General features: G+C 38.5%; 1 protein-coding gene across 1 annotated transcript in view; it reads left to right on the top strand.

The window, feature by feature from the left end:
* NBAS (NBAS subunit of NRZ tethering complex) overlaps positions 1-23,715 on the top strand; it is a 313,356-nt gene that overhangs the window by 22,394 nt on the left and 267,247 nt on the right. Inside the window, exons 7-9 of the mRNA XM_021697807.1 lie at positions 2,730-2,863; positions 4,942-5,075; positions 6,503-6,601. Coding sequence (XP_021553482.1) covers positions 2,730-2,863; positions 4,942-5,075; positions 6,503-6,601 — 367 coding nt within the window. The remainder of the gene's footprint in view (positions 1-2,729; positions 2,864-4,941; positions 5,076-6,502; positions 6,602-23,715) is intronic.

Here is a 23,715-nt window from a genome sequence, read left to right as displayed (position 1 = left end):
ACTGAAAGATGAAAAGGAGCCAGGAAAGGGCTCAGGGAAAGGGGCTCCAGGCTGAGAAAACAGCAAAGACAAAAGTGCAAGGTGGGAAAGAACTTGGCAACCGGGCGGGTTGAAGGGGCCACAGCTGGTGCAGGATGTGAGTTAGAAGAAATGGTTTCACTGTGAACATGGCAGGTGTCAGATTGCAGGCTTGGTTTACCAGCAGCCATTCTGAATACTTCCCAGACAACCCCATTGACACTTGCTTTGTAAAAATCTGGACTGTTCATTCCTCTCCAAAACCACACAGTCAGCTGGAAAAATGTGGGGATAAAAACCTTTTTTTTTTTTTTTAACATTATTAGGTGAAATCTTATTTTGTGATGAAAACATGTCTTTATCTGGGTCAAAACACATGCTGAGTTTTCTGGAGCTACTGGCTATAACTAGAAGTAATAGTAAAAACAAATCCTTTTCAGATGAAATTTATTTTAGATAAAGAATGTGGTACATAAATCTGTTTATCCTATCAAAATGAGATAAGAGGAAAAAACCTATCATCACAGGTAAAACAGTAATAGTGGAAAAATGTTTCTGTGTTTCTTTAGCGCGTGAATATTTTTCAGGGCATTAAATTATCCCCCCTGGTGTTTGTGTAGCATCTGTGTAGGCAGGTCTTGTATTCCTGTGCTGTTTATCATTTTGTGCTTTGTTTACTTCAAGTTTGATTTTTATTTAAGCTTTATAAAGATAGGGAACTGATCTTTTCCCTCATTTTATTTCCATTAAAAAATTTTTTTTCTAGAACGTGTGTAGTATTTTGTTCATCTTTAGTATATCCACTAGACCCTCCTGTGTTCAAGGGCCCCTCTTGGATTTTTTTTTTTTTTTTTCTGTATGCTTTTTCCCTGTCGATAAATAGTCAAAGAAACTCCTTGATGGCTGGCATACTTTTCTCCTATACAGAACATCTATTATGTGTATTACACAGATAAGAGGGAAGTCTGAATTCTATAGTAGCTCTTCTAGGTAGAGAGAAGAGTTATGTAATTCACCTTTAATTTGTAGTCCTTGAGGGATGGTAAACTCTTACCATTACCTTGTCCTGTTAGTATAGATTTTCCTGAAAGAGTTAGTCTTCACTCATTAGTGAACTCTCCACTCATCAGTGAAACACTAATCACCTTCCGTTCCAGGTTCTAGGATGGCAGTGTTGAATAGAACACTGTCTGTGGATTTCATGGAGCTCAGAGACTTGTGGGGGAAATAGTCCTGTAAACAACATAAAGTGATGTGATAAATGCTGGGGAAGAGTTTTATACTGGATATTTGGGCACAGAGAGAAGAGCAGTCAGTTTTGAAGAGTGCCAAGGAAGGAGGAGGGAATCGTTTGTTACCTCAGGTGGTTGTAACAAAAGCGAACCCTTTGAGGAGTACTGAAGAAGAACATTCTAGGCAGAGGCAGCAATGTGCATGAAAGACAGACTCTCGAGTATGCATGGTTTGCTCATTTGCCACGTGGCTGTGTTGTTGGTGGCTTATTAGCTTTGTGGTGGAGGAGGTGGTGGGAGGTGACCCTGGAAGGCTGTGATGGGGCCCTTTGTAAGGGCCTTGCAGGATGTGATCTGTTGCTCTTTTTAGAAAGATCTCTTCGGAGAGTATTGAGGAAGGATTGGGGGAAAAACTGAAGGGAGGAGACCAATTAGGAGGCCGGTGAGAGAGGCTCAGCAAGAGATGGTGAAGCCTGAATGGGGTATTCTCTTAGTAGGGGAAGAGAGAGAAGCCCATGACTCTCAGAAACCTTCTGAGGCAGTCCTGAGGCTCAGTCCAAAGTCGGACTGAGAGGCAGTGTGTGGTAGTGAGCTGCTCACCTTTGGGAATGCAGGACACATAGGTTTTGGGTTTTCTTTGCTCTCGACTCTCGATGTCACCTTGTCAGTCCCTTAATCATTTGGAATCCCTGCTGGTAAAGGGAGGGCACTGGTTCCACCGGTCTCTTCAGTTCTGGGATTCTAATGAGGGGACACTGAAGCGAGCAAAACCTCAAAAACCTGGAACAAATCTAACAGAGTTAGATTAGAGTTTCACAATCCCTTTTTTGCAGCTGATAGCCTTTCTTTTCATTATTGTACTGAAAAATTCAGAGCAGAAAAAAGGTATTGGATTATTAAGGTTGATTATTAAAATATTATAATTGTGGGACTGATTAGGGATAGTTCTTGATTCACCTAATACATATGTTGATGTGAGATATGTGTGTGTATATATATCTCTCCAATACTGTGTCTGTATAACCCTGCGTCGTATTTCCTTGTTACCTATATTTGATGTATTTAAAAGATCTCCATTGAAATTTTCATTTTTTTGCTGTTAGAGGAGCTGAACTCATTGGATTGGAAATTATTTTATGCCCATTCTCTGTGCTTTTGATCTGTCTAAATTTCATAAGTATTTTGAGGTGTACTGTTCTGAGCCTTTGCCAGACCAGGGTCTGCTCAGCATTCCATAGACCACTGGTGTCAGTGATCTTTGCTTCTTAAGTAAGTGGGGCAGAGTTTGCTGTGGTTTATATTTCCCACTCTTACTTGGAGTGGCTTTCTGGAAAGTGTTCTTTTCTATTGAACTGAAGCGTTAGAAATCCTTGGGAGAGGATGTAACATAGTTGAATAATTAGTTTAGTTGCATTAACTGTAAATGTTAACTATCTGTATGACACATTGTTAAAAGCACTTCTTTTGTTTTCATTCTAGTTCCAAAAGACCCGAAACCCCAGTGGAGACGTGTAGCGTGGAGTTATGATTGTACCCTGCTGGCCTATGCTGAAAGTACAGGAACCGTGAGGGTGTTTGATCTCATGGGAAGTGAACTCTTTGTTATTACCCCGGTACGTGCCTAACCTTAAACTGATTACATAAAAGGCATTCAAAAAAATATGTGAAAGTACTTGAGTGACCGAATGTGAGGAGAGGGGAAATAGACCTATAAATCTGAATAAGTTGTGAACTTAAGATGTTCAGAATCTAGTAGATATCTGTACGTGAAATATTTTTTCTTTGTATTTTGTAACGCAGTATTCAGCGGTAATCCACCATTATGGAAACATGGTGGTAAGTAAATACTAAACAGAGGTACAGAGAAATGTTAGAAAGTTCCATTGAGGGAAAGTAGTCACTGGACTGTCACAATAGGAACAGTTTCCTGAGGAGTTGGAATTTGTTACCCTAAAGGGGATAGAAATTGAAAGGGAGAGTGGAGAAAAAATTAATGGTGGTAATAACTTTTATTTGTGTAGTGCTTTATATTTAATTAATGAGTTTGATATATATTCTTAGTTGATATTCACAACAACCCTTTGAATAGATTGGCCAGATATTATCCACATTTTACAGTTTAGAAAACTGAAATTGAGAGGCAATTGAATGACTTTTCCCATGGCAATCCAGTTAATTAAGTGTTTCTTTCAGGAATCCAGTGCTTTTTACTTTGTATCCTTCTTCCTTGAATGAACAAGATACAGAGGCAGGTAGAACAACAGTGCTAACTCTTGCTGCATTTTAGGATCAGCTGGGAAGCTTTGTAAAGAAAAGAAAAACAACAGAAAAATTACTTGATTGTCTAGGCTCAACCCATAGAAATTCTGATTTAATTGATTGGAGTGGGCTCTGGGCATTAGTATTATTTACAAGTTTTCTAACTGATTTTTAATGAGAAGCTAGGGATAAGAACCGGTGATATAGAGAATGATTTTTGTTCAGAAATAATGACTGGAGAAACTTGAAAAAATGTGTTAGCCTCATATTATGGAAGTCCAGGGAAACCAAACTAACAAGTTTGGATCACTGTTTTCTAGACTAGCACTGTCTGATAGAAAAGTAATGTGAATTATATATATGATCACATTGTAATTTTAAATTTTCTAGTAGTTGCATTAAGAGTTAAACAGGTGAAATTTATTATATAATCTAGTATATCATAAATATTATTTCAATATGTAATCCATGTAAAGATTATTAATGAGATATTCTACTTTCTTTGGTACCAACTCTTTGAAATGTCATGTTTATTTTTATATTTAGAGTCTGTCTCAATTAGGACTAGCCATATATCAAGTGTTCAGTAGCCACATGTGGCCACAGTATTTATTTTGTGGTTCTAGATAGTGAGGTGTAGTCATTCAGTGTGATAAACTTTATGTGTGCTTCCCAAGGTGCACATGCCTTCAGATCCTTAGCAACATAGCCTGATATTTAGTTCATGGGAAAAGGTTGACATTGAGTGAATGTTTTAAGTGTCTTTTCCTTTTAGTTGCTGATGGGGCAAATGGGAAGTAATTGAAGCTTTTTTTTTTTAAGATTTATTTGAGAGAGAGCACATGCATGCAAGCATGGGGGGCTGCAGGGGGAGGGGCAGGGGGAGAGAGAAACACAAGCAGACCCCGCGCTGAGTGCAGAACCTGACTTGGGGCTGCTCAATCTCATGACCCTGAGATCAGACCTGAGCTGAAACTAAGAGTCAAATGCTCAGCCAACTGCGCCACCCAGGTGCCCCGAGGCTTTTTTTTTTTAAAGCATTGGTTACTGCTTGGCAATGGGAGTCAACATTTGGGACCTTATATCTGAGCTCTGTATCTTAGAATTCTTTGAGGCTAAATGGTGGCATTACTCTCCCCCCACCCCCTGCCCCCATACACACACACAGCAGAAGTACAGTCTCAACAGAAATTCATGTAACTAGGTGAATTTCTCTTCCAAAGAGGGTTGTGTGGTTGTAGCCTGTGTTGGGAGGGCGGGTCTAAAGTTGGGTTTCTGGTTCTAGGCACTCTGATTTGCATGATTCTTCAGTATATGGAGCAGTTCTCGGACTGTCTTGGCAAGGCCAAGTGCCTGTGATGTCTTCCAACTATACATGTGTTAACTTCTAGGTGGTATCTTTTTAGTGCCTTGATTTACCTCTCTTCCATAGGCATCCAGTTTAGCCCGTGATTTGAGCTATGCCATTGCTGGGTTGATATTTTTAGAATATAAAGCCAGCGCACAGTGGTCTGCAGAACTCCTGGTCATCAATTACCGAGGAGAACTGAAAAGTTACCTTGTAAGGTAAAAATATATTTTATTTGGGAGCTCCTATTTGAAATAATGTTTTTCTCTGGCTTAGTGTCAGATTTTGTTTTGTTTGTTCTTTCAGCATTTTATTGTTAAATTGCAAATGTAACAGGAAGGTTGAAACCATTTTATAGTGAATACTCCTATACTGTCACTTAAATTCTTTGATTAGCATTTTACTATACTTGCTATTTCATATTTCTGTCCATCCCTCCATCTAGCCATTAATCAGTGTTATTTTTTAATGAATTTCAGAGTTAGTACTTATGTACTTTAGTATGCATGTTATTAATTAAAGTTTAAGGTTTGCTTACAGTTTTCTCTTTTGAAATAAAATTTGCATACAATGAAATGTACAGATCTTAAGTGTACCAGCCAGTGAATTATGACAGATGCATACACTGTGCAATTCAAACCCCTATCAAGACGCAGCACATTACCATCATGCTAGAAAGTTCCCTCATGCTCCTTCCCAGTAAATCTGTCTACGCCTACCCCCCAGCTTATCCATCCTAGATAAGTTTTGCCTGTTCTGGTAATTCACATTAATGGACTCCTAGTATGCACTCTCCTGTCTAAGGCTTCCTTCACTTAGCATATTTTGAGATTTATTTGTGTTTTTTCATGTATCAGTAGTTTATTCCATCTTATTATAATAATAATTTATTTCACTATATGAATATTTCATGTATCTTAGAGTTGTTACTACAAAGTACCATAAATGGGGTGCCTTATCAACAACAGAAATTTACTGCTGACACTTCCCAATGGTGCAAGTCTGTCTTCTGGGTGCCAGCATGGTTGGGTTCTGGTGAGAACCTTCTTTTGGTTTGCAGACTGCTGACTTGTCTTTGTATCCTCACATGGTGGAAATAGAGCTAGGTAGCTCTCTGACCTCCTCTTGTAAGGGCAGTAATTCCTTTCGTGAGGGCTTCATCCTCATGACCTAATTACTTCCCAAAAACCCCACCTCCAAATACCGTTGCACTGGCATTAGAGTTTTAACATATGAATTTTGTGGGGGACACAGACCTTCAATCCATAGTGGGGTCACAAGCATTCAGACCATAGCGTTCCTGATTTGTTGATTCATTCTTCTGTTGATGGACTTCTGATTTCCAGTTTTGGGCTACTGTGAATAAAGCTGTTATGACCATGCTTTACAAGTATTTATGGATATGTATTTTCATTTCTCTTGGGTCACGTCTTTGAGTGGAACTGCTGAATCATAGGGTAGATACTTCCAGACCTTTTCCCAGAGTTTTTATATCATTCATATTCCCACCAATTACGAATCAGAGTTCTGGTTGTTTTGTATCCTCAGCTGTGTTTGGTGCTGTCTTTTAAATCATAGACATTGTAGTGGGTATTTTTTGGTCTCTCACTGGGCCTTACTGGTACTCTTTTCTTCTTATATGTAGTGTTGGAACAAATCAGAGCTATCAAGAGAGTCACTGTTTCAGCTTCAATAGTCATTATCCTCATGGAATCAGCACAGCTATTTACCATCCTGGTCACAGGTAAGCAATCATATCTCCTCTTTGGTGGAGTATGAGGTGGATGGAGAGGTCCTGGCACAGTTTCAGAGAGAAGTTATTTTGGCTTCTTCATTTCCTCCTCTCGTGCATAGTTGTCTTAAGTATCTGTGATGTGGTTGTAGTCCTCTTCTGAGCATTTCTGTTCGTCTGGCTGACTGAGCTCTGAGCCATATGGGGCAATGGGAATATTCACTGAGAAAGTTTTTCTTTTCTCTTCACTTTCTTAATCTTATTTTTCTCATCTGTGAAATGAGTATGTAGCTAACTTCTAGCACTCTAGCATGTCGCGAGAACTCACAAAAGGCTGCATGTGAAGTGCCCTTGCATAGGACGGCTCCGTCCGCATCCCTGCCCTCCTCCTACTCTCCTTCGCTGCAGGTTAGGGCTGCTTTGATGGTGCCACAGCTGATTCCTACAGTTGTCACCTGTTCTTCATAGATGTCACTTCTCCACGTATTTGCCACCTACATCGAGGGTTAGTTGAAAATTGGGCATTTTCTACTTACCGTGATTTCTCTCCTTTCATTTTGTTGTTTGAGAGTGAAATTTACATTAATTTTATAAGTTAGCCAAGCTAACGTTTTGGTTCTCTAAATGAGGATACTATCAAGTTGTAAGTCAGACAAACCTAGCTTAAATTCTGAATTTTGAGACTTACTCTGTGTCTGTTTGTAAGTCCTTAAACTCACTGATCCTCTATGTACTTGCATCCCTTTTTCATCAAAAAGACTTAATTTTTGTATTCTATTCAGTCATAGGTCTGTCCTTTTTGTTCAGAATTTTATGATTATGAAATTTTCATACTGCAAAGGAACCCACACCCACCAGTGTCTCTTTGTGCTCTTCCCTGATCCTTCCCTACTAGAGATAACCACTGTCCTGAATTTTGTGTTTATCATTCTTTTGCTTTCCTTTTAGTTTTACCACCTACTCATATTTAGTTTTGCTGTTTGGCTTTATATAAATGGAATCATATGGGAGACACACAAGTCTTGCTTTGAGGCTTACTTTTTGATGCACGTTTTTCTAGTTCATTCAGTTTTAACTACCATTAGGATATTTCATTTTATGTATATCGCAGCATATTTATTCATTCTCCTGTAGATGAAAATTTGGTTTGTTTCCAGTTTTTTTTTGGTTATAAAAATAGTACTGTGAGGGGTGCCTGGGTGGCTCAGTCGTTAACGTCTGCCTTCGGCTCAGGTCATGATCTCAGGGTCCTGGGATCGAGCCCCACATCGGGCTCCCTGCTCAGCCGGAAGCTTGCTTCTCCCTCTCCCACTCGCCCTGCTTGTGTTCCCTCTCTCGCTGTGTCTCTGTCAAATAAATAAATAAAATCTTAAAAAAAAAAATAGTACTGTGGCCAAAATGATTATGCATTCCTCTGACACATATGTGTAAGAATTTCTGTAGGATATATAAGTAGAAGTGGAATTGCTGAATTATTGAGTTTGTACATCTTCAACTTTACTGGGTAATGCAAATGTTTTTCAGAATGGTTCTACCAGTGCACAGTTCCATCAGCAGTGTATGAAAGTTTCTGTGGCTTCTTATTAGTGCTCTTGATATCAGACTTTTAAATATTTGCTGATCTGGTTAGATATAAAAGAATATCTCATTGTGGTTTTAATTTTTATTTCCCTGATTACTGATGAGGTTGGACAGCTTTTTATGTTATTGGCCATTCATGTTTTGTCATCTATGAAATGCTTTTTTTAAATAATAATTTCTTAATTTTTATGGGGTATTTGGTCTTGACCTTCTTTATGTGATCTGGATGTTAATTCTGGATTATGTGCCTATTGAGTATTTCCTTCCAACATGTGACTTTTTAAAAAAATTTACCTTTTTTGAGTTATATCTCTGTGTAGTTTCAACTGTTAAATAATCTTAAAAACTGACCTTTTCACTAATTTCTTTCCAAAGATAACTACTTTGAGATATTTTATTTGATACCATCGGTTGTTTTCATACATAAAAATAAAATGCTGTGTTGTTACTTCTTGATTTTTCTGTTTTACACATTACCTATTAATGTCTCTTTATGGAATATGAGTATCTAGTTTTCTTACTCTGTCCTTCTCACATACACAAACCTAGCCTTCTCTTGTTCAATTTTGATTTTGTAGGATAAATATTATTATGGTTATGTAGATGCTATTCACAGATGAGACAAGAACCTTCTGTAGTATTGCGTGATTGCCTTTTCATTCTTATTCATTCATTCATTCATTCATTCAATAAACATTTATTCATTTCCTGCTCTGTGCCATGTGCTGTTCCAGATGCTTGGTAGATAACTTATGGAACCCACTTCTAGAAGGGGTGACAGACAACAAACAATGAACATAGAGTATTTGAGGAACTGATAAGTGCTGTGGGGGAAAAAAATGAACAGCGGATGGAGGACAGTGGCAGAGTGGGGAGTAGGGTATGGATTGTAATTTTAAGTAGGGTAGACAGGTTACCCTCACTGAGAAAGTGACATTTGCGCAAAGACCTGCAAGAGGTGTGAATCTTCTTTATTTGGATATCTGGGGGAAGAGTGTTCTGTGCAGAAGGAGTAGCCAAAGTGAAATGAGTTGGGAGCCTACTGGCCATTTTCTAGAAACTGCAAGGAGGCCAGTTTGGCTGAAGCTGACTGAGTAGAGTAATATATTGACGTCAAAGAGATAAAGCCAGTGCTAAATCATGGAGGGGCTTCATATGCTAGAGTAAGGCCTATCTGGTAACTTCTTACCTGTGTATGTTCTTGTAGTTAATTTTTTTTTTTTTTTTTAGTTTGCAAAGTTTTAAAATACATTTATTATAGATTTAACGGTAAACTCATTCCTGTTAGTGTAGATCCCTCTATAGTATACCATATGCATTAGATATTCTGTAGATTTTGTCTTCTTGAAGTCTTTATCAGAACTTTCTGACCTGCTCTGATGTAGGTTTTCGTCTGCCGCATAGCTATTTCCTTAAGAATGTCTGTAAGTTTCACTTCATCATCCTGAGGATTACTTTTATATTTTTCGTTGCATCACCTGTTTCCTGGATCCTATTTTTTTTTTTTTCTTTTTTCTTTTTTGGTTTATTTTGCTGTTTTGGTGACCTTCTGTAATTCCCTGAGGAAGAGTACCTGGGAAATATATAGTTTTTGAGGCCTTGCCTGTCTGAAAATGGCATTTATTCTATATCTTCATGCCTAAATGATAATTTGCTGAATAGAATTGTAGGCTGGAACTAATTTTCCTTTTAGAATTTTGAAGATATTGCTCCATTGTCGTCTAGCTTCTCATGCATTTTTTTTCCCCTCTGTTTTTTTTGTCTTCCTTCTCTCCGGAAACTCAGATTCTTTTTTATTTCCCACAGTGTTCCGAAAATTGGTAGTGTTATGTCTTGGAGTAGTTTTTTATTTCCACACTGTTGGCCCTTCAGTTTGAATACTCACTTTTGGAAAAATTTATTGAATTATTTCTTTGATTGTTCTTCCCCTCTGTTTTCTCTTTCCTGTTTGGAATGTCTCTTCTCTATTTGTTAGTCTCACTGGGCTCACCTTTATTCTTTTTTTTTTAAGATTTTATTTATTTGAGAGAGAGAGAATGAGAGAGAGAGCATGAGAAGGGGGAGGGTCAGAGGGAGAAGCAGACTCCCTGCTGAGCAGGGAGCCTGATGCAGGACTCGATCTTGGGACTCCAGGATCATGAGCTGAGCAGAAGTGAGTCACTTAACCAACTGAGCCAGCCAGGTGCCTGGACTTACCTTTATTCTTATTCTCTTTTTCCCCCCTTTGTGCTTGGTGGAAAAGAGAAGTAAAAGATTATTTTAATTCTTTCTATATAAATGTATATACTTAATGGAGTAAGCAGTTTGAAGCACTTTTGAGATCTATTGTAAATATAATGAATTAAAGATACATAAGATTTCCAAATGAGTATTCAGTGAGCCACTAGTTGTTTTGAGGATTAGATACATAGTAGGTACTCAGGATATGATAGTAGTGGATAAACATAATACTGTTAATTTCTTCCTTTTGATTTTTGTGGCTCCAGCCATAAAGAGTCAGTTTTGCTATATCATCCTTAAGAAATCTGAAAATCGGGGCGCCTGGTGGCTCAGTCGGTTAAGCGTCTGCCTTCAGCTAAGGTCATGATCTCCAGGTCCTGGGATCGAGCCCTGCATTGGGGCTTCCTGCTTATCAGGGAGTCTGCTTCTCACTCTCTCCCTCTGCCCCTCCCCACTGCTTGTTTTCTCTCTCAAATAAATAAAATCTTAAAAAAAAAAAAAAGAAATTTGAAAATCAGTTGCAAGCCTAGTTAATTAAAAAATTTAAAAAATTGTTTATTGTATTTTGCCTATTATTTTCCAATCTGAAATAATAGATCTTTGTTTTATTTTGGATACAGTTAAGTGATCACATGCACAGTTAGAGGTCTTTACATTTCATAAAATTGAATGTAATTGTATATGCTGCAAATTACTGCCATTTTCTTAAAACATTTCTTTATAAAATAGACATGTTACAAGAATAAGAAAATTGTGTTGTTTTTATTTTATTCTTTCAACTTCGTACATGAAGTGTGGCCTTTTAATGTTCGTTTTTATAGCTCAGATACTGTATTTTCCTGGCATAGCTTCACATTAAGTTTTGAACTTAAATTTTGCTGTTAGAAAGGGGGTAGCATGTGTTTTGCTTTCAACTACTCCGTTTTCTGGGGCGAATTTTATCAAGTCTAGACAGTACCCATGACACTCCGCTTGCTGGTTTGATTTCTGTGAGGTTGACCTGTTTCTTTGTTTGCATCTTCTTTGATATTGTGTTTTATTATGTTTAAGCCAGGTTTTTCTCTTTGCTCTTTTAAGGCCTTTTTTGTTTGTTTTATTCAACTTGATTTTGTTGTTTTTAAAGCCTAGGTATTAATACCTTTCTCGGTACATATATAATTTTTAAAATTTATGTTGTACTTTACTTCCTTAGCACATATATACATTTATAAAAATTTAATCTGTTGTCCATTAAAAAGTACATTCTGTTAGAGGAATTGTCTGTATTATAAAGATTGCTAAGGTAGAAAGCCTGTTTTATCTTTGGCCTGCTTTCCATTCCTTTTGTATTGTGGCTTGCAGTAGGCAGCACAGCACACCCTTGGTAGGTGTTGTGGAAGATGTAAGATGACCTCAAGGCCTTATATTCTTTTTTTTTTTTTTTAAAGATTTTATTTATTTATTTGACAGAGAGAGAGACAGCGAGAGCGGGAACACAAGCAGGGCGAGTGGGAGAGGGAGAAGCAGGCTTCCCGCGGAGCAGGGAGCCCGATGTGGGGCTCGATCCCAGGACCCTGGGATCATGACCTGAGCCGAAGGCAGACGCTTAATGACTGAGCCACCCAGGCACCCCGTGGCCTTATATTCTTTAATGGAAAATAATATACACACATACATATACGTATATATGTGCATGTATATCTAATATATATATTTCTAATGTCTGACATACATTTTCTCTGTTTAAAAGTGTGTACAAACACATGTGTGTTTATATTGTGTGTGTGTGTGTGTGTGTGTACTGGAATGCAGGCTAGAAATATGTAAGGCTCTTAAGAGGGTGCAGGTATGGTGATGTGGGGATCCAGATGAAGGAGATCTTCCTTCCTCGAAAGATCAGGGAAGTATGGCAGGCCTTGCACTTGCTTTGGAGAATGGCTACAATCGGGGCATGATGGCTATTCCAGGCAAAGTGACAGTGTGAACAGTGACAAGAGGAAGGAAGCCACAGTGTACTCTGGGGAAATTGCAGGTGGTGTAGTTTGGCTGACACTGTAGGGTGTATGTGGCGGGGGGAGAGACGTGGTGGGACATGGGGTCTTGGGAAGGCAAGTTGAGGTCAGATAACGGGGAGCTTGAGTGGCAGCTTGTTCTTTAGGGAACTCAAATTTTTGAGAAGAGAAAATAGGATCATCTATGCTTGGAGGAATGTTGATTCAGCTGGGAGAGACTAGAGGCTAGGTGACTCCTAGCTGATAGTGTCCTAGTTAAGGACACAGGCAACGAGAGCCTATTTGTTTTCTTATATAGATTTGCTATTCTCAGTTTGTGTAACATTTTGGGCACTACTTAGGTGGACATCATACCTAATTTTTTTCTATTTTGGTGAATGGATCCTATATTTCTAGTTAGAGTGTTAATCACACCACAGAAGGAAGGCCTGTTCTTGGTTCTGCAATCACGGAAATTCTTGATAGCAGTCAACTTGGAGATGGATGACTGCATTAAGGTTTCTGAATGAAAAATGTTACAAAGCAAGGGGTATGTGTAAATGCCCTGTTGTGCCTGACAAAAATATTGCTAGGTTGTTTATTTTTTCCATTATGCAGTCTTTTTTATTTATTTATTTTTTTTTATTTTTTTTTTATTTTATTTTATTTTTTTTTTAAAGATTTTATTTATTTATTTGAGACAGAGAGCATGAGAGGGAGGAGGGTCAGAGGGAGAAGCAGACTCCCTGCTGAGCAGGGAGCCCGATGCGGGACTCGATCCCAGGACTCCAGGATCATGACCTGAGCCGAAGGCAGTCGCCCAACCAACTGAGCCACCCAGGCGCCCCTATGCAGTCTTTTTTAAATGAAAGAAGCTGAAATACTCATCACATTTGTATTTATTTTTGGTTACTCTAGTAATGTGAGCCTGTGATATTTATCATCTACAAGGATCTTATAAATGTGAAATAAATCAGCCAGAGTGTAGTTGGAATAAATGGTAATGTACAAACTCAAGGTTTTATGAAATTCATTGTTTTGTCTGATGCTGCAAGCACCATTGAAGAAGAGAAATCGAGGTGGTAAACTGGGTAAAAAGAAACAAAAATTAATGGAGCAGCTTCGGATTAACTCTGTGGATTTTCTAATTTTGACCAATTTCCTTCTTTACATGTCCTTACTGCCTAATGAATGTATTTTATTCCCCTCCCCCACCACACTCTCTCCTCTTCTGGTCCTGCTCCCCTTTGAGACCCACCCCAAGACCTCCCTGCTGTTTTTAGTATTTTCTGTTCTTAGTATGCTCTGTTAATTTTGGCTTAGATTGCACCTTGATTACAACTAAGAGGAATTTCTTACCTCCTCTGCATTCTCAGAGGGGACTGAAGTCAGCTGTAGTACTGTATGCTCAGGGGTGGAGATGCGCATGTAGTGCTTCCCCTCTAGTAGTCTGCAGCCGATATTGGGAGTCCTGTTCACAGAGAAGGGCACTCAGTGTGAGTTAAGTTCAAATAGAAGACTTTGTCTGTGTTTTATAAATGACATTGTTTCCATCAGTATAGCTTTTTTTTTTAAGGTTTGGTTTTTAATTTCATTGTGAATCTCTACAAGCAAAATTGGACATAGTCCACTTTAAATGTCCAACAGTTCCTTGATAACTACACAAAGAGTGTTTGAAGGTAACTTCTTTTAGACTCTAATTTACATCACAGCAGTGACAAACAATAGAGAGTATGCATTCTTTCTCTGACCCTTTTGAGAAGCCACCCATGCCCAGAATCCTTGATGACTTTTTGATACTGATCTTAAGTGTATAATTCAGTGATTTTTTTTTTTTTTTTTTTAGTAAATGTTTATAATTGTGCAGTTATGCACTACATCAGTTTAGGGTATTTCCATTAGCCCTAACTTTCTCTCATGCCGGTGAGTTTAATGGAATGTAAATCCTATCTCAGTAAAACTGTAATAAATAATGAATGAATAAGAAAGAAAAAAAATCCTACTCAGGCCTTCTCTTGAACATTTTTTATATTAAGAAAAATACTCAGCTTTATGTTAAGAAAGATACTCATACTGTCTGTGGAGAAGAACCATGACTAATTATGTCATGGTTGTGCAAAGGGAGAATCCAAACATTTGGATAATGACAAAATTTTTTTTCTCTCAATCAGCTGTTTTAGGGCAAGTACAGTTTGTACAGAAAGAACTTGAGACAACATTTATAAGGAATAATAAGCTGTGGTTGCCTTAAAATAGGTTACAATCAGATTACAAAGGACTCTGGTTGAAGAGTAGTTAGTAATTGATGCATCATTTGGAGCTGCTGCTAATCTGGGGGAGACTCAGAGGGTAGAATGGAACGTGGTCTCTAGAAAGCTGTTCATTTTCAGGGGAGACTGAGGAATACCAGTAAGTACTGGCATGCTGCAGTGTTAAAGGGCTATGCTTTATGTGTATTGACTTGACTCATCTCCTGTGGGTTTCTGATTTCCCCGAAACAAAATTGTAGCCATTTTAAATACGTGAGCCCTTTATCCTCACGGGGGTAAAGGCAGCAGTCCAAATAAAATAGCTAGTACTTAGTGGTAGAAATCAAAAATGTTTGTTGTGCGAAAGAGCTCTCAAGTGACAGGATGATAAGTTCCCTGCGACAGAATGGAAGGAAAACAGTCTTGGGGATAGAAGGGGAAGGGGTGCAGTGGAGTATGCTGAAGGCCACAGTCTCTTCTTAATACATCACTTTTGTCTAGGGAGGGGTACATGGGTGCCACAGATGTTTAAATTCGATCCTGTGGAGGGGGTAGTGTTGAGAGTTTCTACCTTAAAGGTTTATCCAAGGGCTTAGGCAAATTTTATTCTCCTACTGTGAGGTATAACTTCTGTTAAGATCTATGAGATGCATTTGGAAGCCAGTCAGTGGATTTTCACAGCCATTACATTGCTGTAACATTGCCCATCTTTCTGGTTCCTAAGGTCGTACGTATTCTGTGAGAATCAGGGCATGGTTAAGTGAAAAGATATGCTCTCTTGACAGCTGGAGGACCAGTTACGTGTAAATTGCATTGAGATATTTTTCATAAACCCTAACTAGATTAATAATTTTATGAAGGATTCCTTCTAGAAAAGGAAAGAGAGTACTGTAGTTATGATCATTGCTGATTATCTGCCACTGCAGTGAGAGAGTGCATTTGGCCTTTGATAATGTAGGGGCTATTGGCATTTGAGAGACTAATGTGCAGCCTTGTACCTGAGAAGTGTGAGTGTCAGTAATTGAGTTGACCTTATATTAAGGAGTTTTTCATTTTGCCTCCCAATTTCTCATTTCTCCAGCGTGAGAAAATTCTCCTTTTTCTAAGTTCAGGTCAGTTTTTTGAGGAGAAATGAAGGGTGCTATTGTCTGTAGAGAGAGCTGCATTATCTCATAGAGGTCAAAGCTCTTGATGTGAATAAGGGATTTCCGAGCTTCACAGACTAAATTTTTTGGTTTTATAGGGATTTCTTTTGGGGAGACAGGGAAGTGGAGATTGTTGGCCACATCCTGTGATCTGTTTTCATCCAGAAGATGTTACAGATAGGTAGTTATGTGTGACTCAGAAGTATCTTGGTCCTTAGCACTTCCCATCTGGCTGTCTTTTAAGTCAAAGACTTCTGTGTTTAAAGATTCTTTGATAGGAGGGGCTCATTCCCTTATGTTACAGTTACATATAAATAGACCTTTGCAGACCTTTATAAATTTTTTACTCTGTTCAGCTGATAAATCGATCAACTGATCCCCCTTCCCCTCTCCCCTCATCTTTTTTTTTTCAGAGTGTTTGATTGTAGTTTAATTTGATATAATAACTTTATTTTTTCTTTAAAAATTTTTTATTATGGAAATGTTCAAGCACACACAGAAATTCAGTGACCAGTATAACAAATCTGCCTATTACCCAGCTGGATGTAACTTTATATGTCAGTGCAGTTCATTCATCTTAGGCAAGGTATTTTGTACTTTGTTTATACCCCCCACCCTCCAGTTATAAGGACTACTCTACAATTCCTCTGCAAAGATTTACGGACATGCAATTTTAGGAAGTAACTTGGGCCAGATTGAATTTTTTCTTCTGCCTGGAATGATGCTAGCTATTGTGCGTTCCCTTTGGGAGTAGAGAGCTGAAAGACGACTCTTGAGTTATCTTTAGCTCATTTTATAGGAACGAAGGAGTGATGTTTAATTATGTTTTACGGACAAATAGAAAATTAAAAAAATATGTTTCTGACCTAATAGAATGTGTACTGGCTTAGGGGACAGGAGATCTGAATTCTGTTCTTGGTTCTGCTTATTAGCTGTGTAATTTCAAGGTAAGTCATTCTTTCTGAACTCATTTGCTGGCATTGCGCCGGGCACAGACAGTGTATGGTTTTAGTAAACTGCTCAAGTATCTACGAGGTCTGGTATAGACTACAGACAGCGTTTAACAGAGGAAAACTGCGGTAGGGAGTTTAGTAGCAGGCATTAGAGACAGACCCATTGTCGGGTATACTTGGTGGGCCACAGTAAGGGTTCAAAGACCAAACTTCTTTTCCTGGGAAGACAAGTTTGAGAAAGATTTTAATAATTGAACTAATTGAGTTGAAGATGAATTTGGTTTCAGAACCTGGGTAGTTCTGAAATCAGGATCCAAGGTAGACCTGGAATGGATCAGATGGGCGGATGCTGAACATACTAGGCTTTTGCAGTGGTGTTGCTTAAATCCATCCTGAGGATTAGGAGGCAATGAAGTCTTCAGATGATTGTTGGCATCAGCTGTGGGTTGAGGGAAGGAAACAGGGTCAAAGACCTCTGGGAAATCTAAATTAACTTGTTAATTAGTATTTTTATGAACATTCTGCTTACCAGGCTTGCGGTTCTTAACAAGGTATGGACACCAGAATCACCCATTGGAAAAAAAGTTTTAAAATATGCATACCTAGGTTGTACTGTTAAAGGCTTGATCAAGTAAGGTATAGGATGAGATTGTAGCATCTGTTTGTTAAAAGGCTCTATAGGGGATTCTGATTCCCCCACTTGAGAACCCTGTGCTAAGACTTTGAAAGATTAAATAAAGTGAATAAAAAGATATCCTTGCTTTTGAAGTTGCCCTAATGAAGCATAGGACTAATGCTAGATTTCTAATTTGACGAGTCACCTCCTTTCCGTAGGTTATGGCTGCTTAGAATACTGGATTGAGAAGTGCTGGGTGCCCAGGTCTGTAGTTTACTGACTCCTGTTCTGGATAACTCTAGACCTATATACATTCTTATATTTCCTAAAATGCCTTTTTTTTTTTTTTTTTAACAATAAAGGCGTAGATAGTTTTATTGGTAAGTTTCATCAAGCTCTTAAGCAGTAATTACTATTTTTATACCAAAATATAGATCAGAATGCTTTTGTTCTTCAAGATATTTGTACTTTTCATTTTTCCTTTTTTTTTCTTAAATTCCTCTCATTTATCTGTACCTTGTCTTAGGCATGATTGTCAGTGCTGATTGCAGTGCTTTGGCTGGAATATCAATAAATTTTGGTTCAGTTGTTAACATTTACTTGGCTTTGTCAAAACATGAAAAAAGGAAAAAGCAGTACTGATGCACTGGAATGTAAACTTCACGAGGGCAGGAACTTTGTGTTATTCATAGCTCTATTTTCAGTGTTTAGAATGTAGCCTGGTGCATAGGGTGCTCAATAAATATTGAGTAAATGAATGAAAGCCCGAATTTGGAAGAATTAAAATGTAAGAGCTCAGGCTGAAGAACTGTATGAATGGAAGGCCTGAAGCAGGTTTTTTCAGACCTTTCTTAGATGAAATTACAGTCTCATTTAAACTATGGGACTATAAATTCCTTTGGGGCAGGGAAAATTTGGTTTCCTTACACTGCTAGCACAGTACCTTGCAAAATTTAGCCACTTCTTAAATTGACATTGAATTGACTTAACCTGAAGTTATTAATGTTATAATTGAAAATTTTTAGAGTCTTTGCTGATTACCAGATACTTACTGAATCTCAGTCTTCACAATTCAGTAAGATGATATCCTAACTGCTCTTGTATAGATGGAGAAACTAAGCTCTGAGAGGTTAAGAGACTTTCCTAAGATGATATGACTGTTAGGTGGTAAGCTCATGTCTTCTGATACTCATGCTCAGTAGGCTTTTCTCTGTACCTGGGTTTGGAAAACTATGGCCTGTTTCTGTGTAAGCCTGTGAACCAAGGATGGATTTTAACGTTTTTTTAAATGTTTGGGGAAAAAAAAGAATATTTTATGGCCCATGAAAACTATATGAAATTCAAATTTCAGTGTCCACAAATATAATTCTATTAGAATTTGGTCACACTTAAAAAAATATATATTATCTATGCTTTTTTGTACTGTGACAGAGTAGTTGTGAAAGAGGCTGTTATGGCCCACAGACCTTAAAATATGTGTTTTCTGTTTTGTTTTTTTTTTTTTAAGGTTTTATTTGTTTGACAGAGTGAGCGAGCACAAGCGGGGGGCGGGGGGAGCGACAGAGGGAGAGGGAGAAGCAGGCTCCCCACTGAGCAGGGAGACTGATGTGGGACTCGATCCCAGGACCTTGAGATCATGACCTGAGCCGAAGGCAGACGCTTAACCGACTGAGCCACCCAGATGCCCCTATTCTCTTCTTTTTTATAGAAAATGTTTGCTGACCTCTATTCTATGCCAGCCAACCCGCTGAGTATGGGTTCAATTCTGCTTAGAAGATAGAAAATAAAGAGTACTGAACTTTATATATAGATTTCCTTGCACCCCTTAGTTCTAATTTCTAGATTGTATTTTAAGGAGTTTATAACCAAGTACCACTCAGTTTTAAATGTACAGTTATTAAATTGCTAGAAAAATGTGATGATTTTTATTACTAAACTAAGCAGTCTTTTCCCATCCAAGAAAAATCTTCATTGTTTTGCCTTTAACAACTAACCATTCATTAAAATCAGTTTTCTGTGGTCATTCTTAAGTTGTGTTGACTAAATAGTGTCATGCTTCATGATTTGATTTCTAGTGAGCTGTGTCCTCCAAAGCTCAGATTATAGATTCAGGCATAATGTAAAGCTGCGCTCTTATGTGGGCTCTGTACTGGCAGCATCAGAATCACTGGGAGAGATTGTCAGAAATGGGGACTCTTCAGGGCGCCTGGGTGGCTCAGTCGTTAAGCGTCTGCCTTCGGCTCAGGTCATGATCTCAGGGTCCTGGGATCGAGCCCCGCATCGGGCTCCCTGCTCCGCGGGAAGCCTGCTTCTCCCTCTCCCACTCGCCCTGCTTGTGTTCCCTCTCTCGCTGTGTCTCTCTCTGTCAAATAAATAAATAAAATCTTAAAAAAAAACAAAACAAACAAAAAAAGAAATGGGGACTGTTGGACTCCATCCTAGGCCTGCTGAGTTAGACCTCTGGAGGAGTGGCCCAGCTTTCTGCTTTTACAAGCACTGTAGCTGATTCTGATGCATATGTGTGTTTGAGAACCACTGATGTAAAGAGTCACGATTATGTATGTTTTCTTCCTATATCTAATAAATAGACATGAGCAGAATTTTAAAATTTGAAGTGGTAAGATTTTTGAAAGAAAGAATGTATAAGATAGACTAAAAATGAATTAAAATGGGGGAACAGTTTCCATTATCCCAAGAGAACACTGTCTTCTAGCTGTGAAATAGTAGGTAACAGTTTTTGAGCCCTTATTTTGATGGGCACAACCTTAGGCACTTCTTAATTTTGAGACCTGTAGTTTCTTTTCTTTCTTCCCCTTCTGCGGGTTGTATGCTGCAACCCCAGCGGCCATTGGACAGAGCATATACAGGTGTTTCCTTGTATTTCAAACTTCCTTCTTTCCTCAGCTTTAAGAAGTTTTGAGCCACTAGATGGCAGATTCTTCCAACAATTATTAGATTGAAGAGCCTTCTTAAACCATTTGTAATTCTTCTTGGAAATAATTTGTAGTGTCCCATTCTCAGGATCACATGTGTGGTGCTTAGGGACACACATTCTCTCCCTACCTCCCTTTCCTCAGATGGCCTTGACCACCCCTATGTCACTGCCCTTTGTTCTGCTCCGGCCTCTGCCTTTATTCCTGCTCATTTAATTCACCCCTTCTTGTGTTTTTGGCTCCATCAGTCACAGTTTATTTTTGTTGTCTGATCCCTGTGTTCCTGCTTTGAGTTTTAGACTCTTAGACTGTCAGAGCTGGAAAAGAGGTTCATCTGTCATTTGGCTCAGCCCCTTCATTTCTCAGGTGGGAGAGCTGAAGCCTGGGGAGGTTAAGCCAAGGACAAGGACTGTGTCTTATTTATCTTTGTGCCCCGTAGTGCTTTGCACGTAAGCACGCGGATAGAAGTTTCTTGAGTGGAACAATTGTGGTAAACGCTGTGAAGAATACAGATAGAATCTCTGTGCCCAAGTGGCTCCAAGTTTGCTAATGGAGGCATGATTTAAATAACTGTCCCAGTATAGAGGGAGAAGGTGATAAGTGCCCAAGAAGGGAGCAAGACAAACTGTTTTGTAATGTTAAGGCCCGCTTGGAACTTTGTCTCCCGCTCCTCCTGCTTTTCTTTTATAGGCTAGAAGCACGCACTGTGTTTATTGTTCTCCAAGCACACCATTTTACAAACTAGAGTCTGTTCTTTGACATCGAGTTCCCTTTGCTTAGGATGCTCTTTACCTGATCCCTTTATCTGTCTGGGAAATTGTTTAAAGGGTAAACTTTTCTGCTGATTTTAAGCCAGTGAAGCCTTCCTCGGCTTCTTCCTCCATGCAGTTTATTTATCTGCCCTTTGGGCTGTCTTTGTACCTAACTCCAAGGTCATTGAAGAGGTCCTGTGCAGTAGTGGCTTGTGTACTTTCCCCTGGAGTGGACTGTGCTCGTTTTCATTCCTTTGTGTCAATATTATCCCCAAGGCCATCCGAGGAAAGGAAGGTAGGGACAGAAAGCGTGCCCCTAAGCACCACACCGTGCTTGATCCTGATGAACTGGGAAAGCTAAATGTGACACTGTAAATTGATGACAAGAAGAATTATAAATGGTTTATTAAGAAGCTTCTTCAGTTGCTTAGCATATTCTTCATTGCTTGGCACACAATTTGCATTTAGCAAATATTGATGGGATGCAGGGCATTTCTTGAGATTACATTTGTTGCAGAGGTATTGGAATCTAAGACCCAAGATTTTCCTATTTTCCACAAAATTTTGAGGTCAAAGATTATTGGGCAAGGTAATCGCCCTCTCTCTCTGCATGTCAGTATTCTGGATGGAGGAAATTATTGCAACAGAACAACATTAATGATATGAGTTATTTTCTACAGTATGTCTGTTTGTGGACTTACTTTCTGCAAAAATCTAACAGTCCTTTCAGGAGTAAATCACAAAATGCTTAAGCTATAACCATTAATGTGTAAACAACCTCAAAATGTCACAAAGTAAATGATATGCTAATTTTATTTTCAGTATTTGGCTAGACTTGTGGGTTGGTGTTATGTGTTAGAGCCAATTTACTGAATTTTCTCTCCTGGACTTCATTAACTGGAAAAATTTATGTACATAATTTGGGATGCTCTATCTTGGTGTTACTCTTTTTAAGCTAAAGAGAGAATGATGTAATGAACATCTGGGTACCTACTACTCAGAATTAACAAATATTAAGATTTTCTTAAAATCTTAAGGTGTGTGGGTGTGTGTACATACACATACATGAATAAAAGACAGTAGTACAAACAAAACTTCCTACTTCCATTGCTTTGTGTCATGATTTTGTTGTGATCTTCCCTGTCATCTATCTAGCTATCATCTGTCATCTACCTATTGTAGTTACATTGCATGTTTCCCTGAACAACTTACTGAATTTATCCATCCCTTGTAAACATTTAAAATACTTCTTATTTTCCTGCATTGTAAATAGTGCTGCATGAAATACTCTTTTACCAAGAGATAAATATACCCATACAAGAATTTCTCTAACAGTTCCTTAGAATAGTTAGGTGTATGTGTTTGTTAGGTATTGTCGTATCATTCTCCAAGATGATTGCTCCAATTTGCAATTTCACCAGTACTTTTTAAGAGAAACTGTGTCCTTAAACATACTCTGTATTGTTTTACTGATTTTTTTTTTTTAACATAAACTCTATGCCCAACATGGGGCTCAAACTCACAGTGCCAAGATCAAGAGTCGCATGCTGTACAGACGGAGCCAGCCAGATGCCCCTAAATCTATATTGTTTTAATCTGCATTATTAACTTCTGGATTTCTCTTTTTGTGACTTGCTTAATTCTTTGTCCGTTTTTCTTTTGGGCTGATTGTGGAAGATCTATATAAATTGTTTGCTAATACTGTTACTTTCATGTACTCTCCTGGTGTGTGATTTATCTTTGTATGGATAGAAATTTTAGATTTTAATATGGTGAAGTTGGGAGGAGAATGTCTTAATGACACGAGGGTAGGGAAGTATTTGCAGGTCAAGATGCACAAAGCACAACTCATAAAGGGAAAGATTATCAGTGTGAATGGAGTTGGCTTTTCTTAGACCTGCTACCTGCCCATGTAAATTTTAGATTTGTCTAGTTCTGTCACATCAGTTTCAGTTCCACGAAAAATTCTGTTGGGGATTTTATTTGAAATTGCATTCAATTTATAGATTAAGAAGAATTGACATCTTTAAAGTATTGGGAGTTTGTCAAAGAGCATGGTATTTTTCTCTTTTTATTCATGGCTCTTAGTCTCTCACAAACATTTTGAAATTTTTCCCCTAATACTTTGGTTTACCAGATATCGGCTTAACATTGTTTAGTGTGGTCTTTATCAGTGAATCACCCCCTTCCCCCATTTCTGCCCACCCCTGCGGCCATGACCTTTCCCCTTCTCCCTGCCTCATCTTCTTGTACTTACTGGTGAAACTTAGCAAGCATGGGGACAGGTGGGGAAAGTAGAGTTGCTCTAGCACCCTTCACTGTGCTACTTAAGGAGAAAGTTGGAGTTTTAAATTCAGTCATTCAGGAAACATTTACTCTGTGTACAGTGCTGGGTCTTGGACTTCTCTCCCCTCTCTTTCATTGACTGTTTTCATTCAAGTTACATCATTTTACCATCTAGTGAGGACAGTACATGATTAGTGCCATCATTCTGCCTCTTTTTCCACTTACTCCTTACTTGGGCATTAATGGAGGAAAGATTGTTTGGAAGCAGATATCGAATCTCTTTTGTTCTTGATGGAGTTTGTCATGTAGCCAATTTGATGTGTGCATGGCTGTCTATGATATTTATCAAAAATCAGAGAGAGGCAGTGTATTCTAGTGTTAAGACCAAGGGATAAAAAATCTGAAATTTTGGGTGCCTGGG

The sequence above is a fragment of the Neomonachus schauinslandi genome, chromosome 10, assembly GCF_002201575.2.
Source record: "Neomonachus schauinslandi chromosome 10, ASM220157v2, whole genome shotgun sequence".
NCBI lineage: Eukaryota > Metazoa > Chordata > Mammalia > Carnivora > Phocidae > Neomonachus > Neomonachus schauinslandi.
The sequence above is the reverse complement of the archived record's forward strand: the minus strand, read 5'-3'. Positions and strand labels throughout refer to the sequence as shown.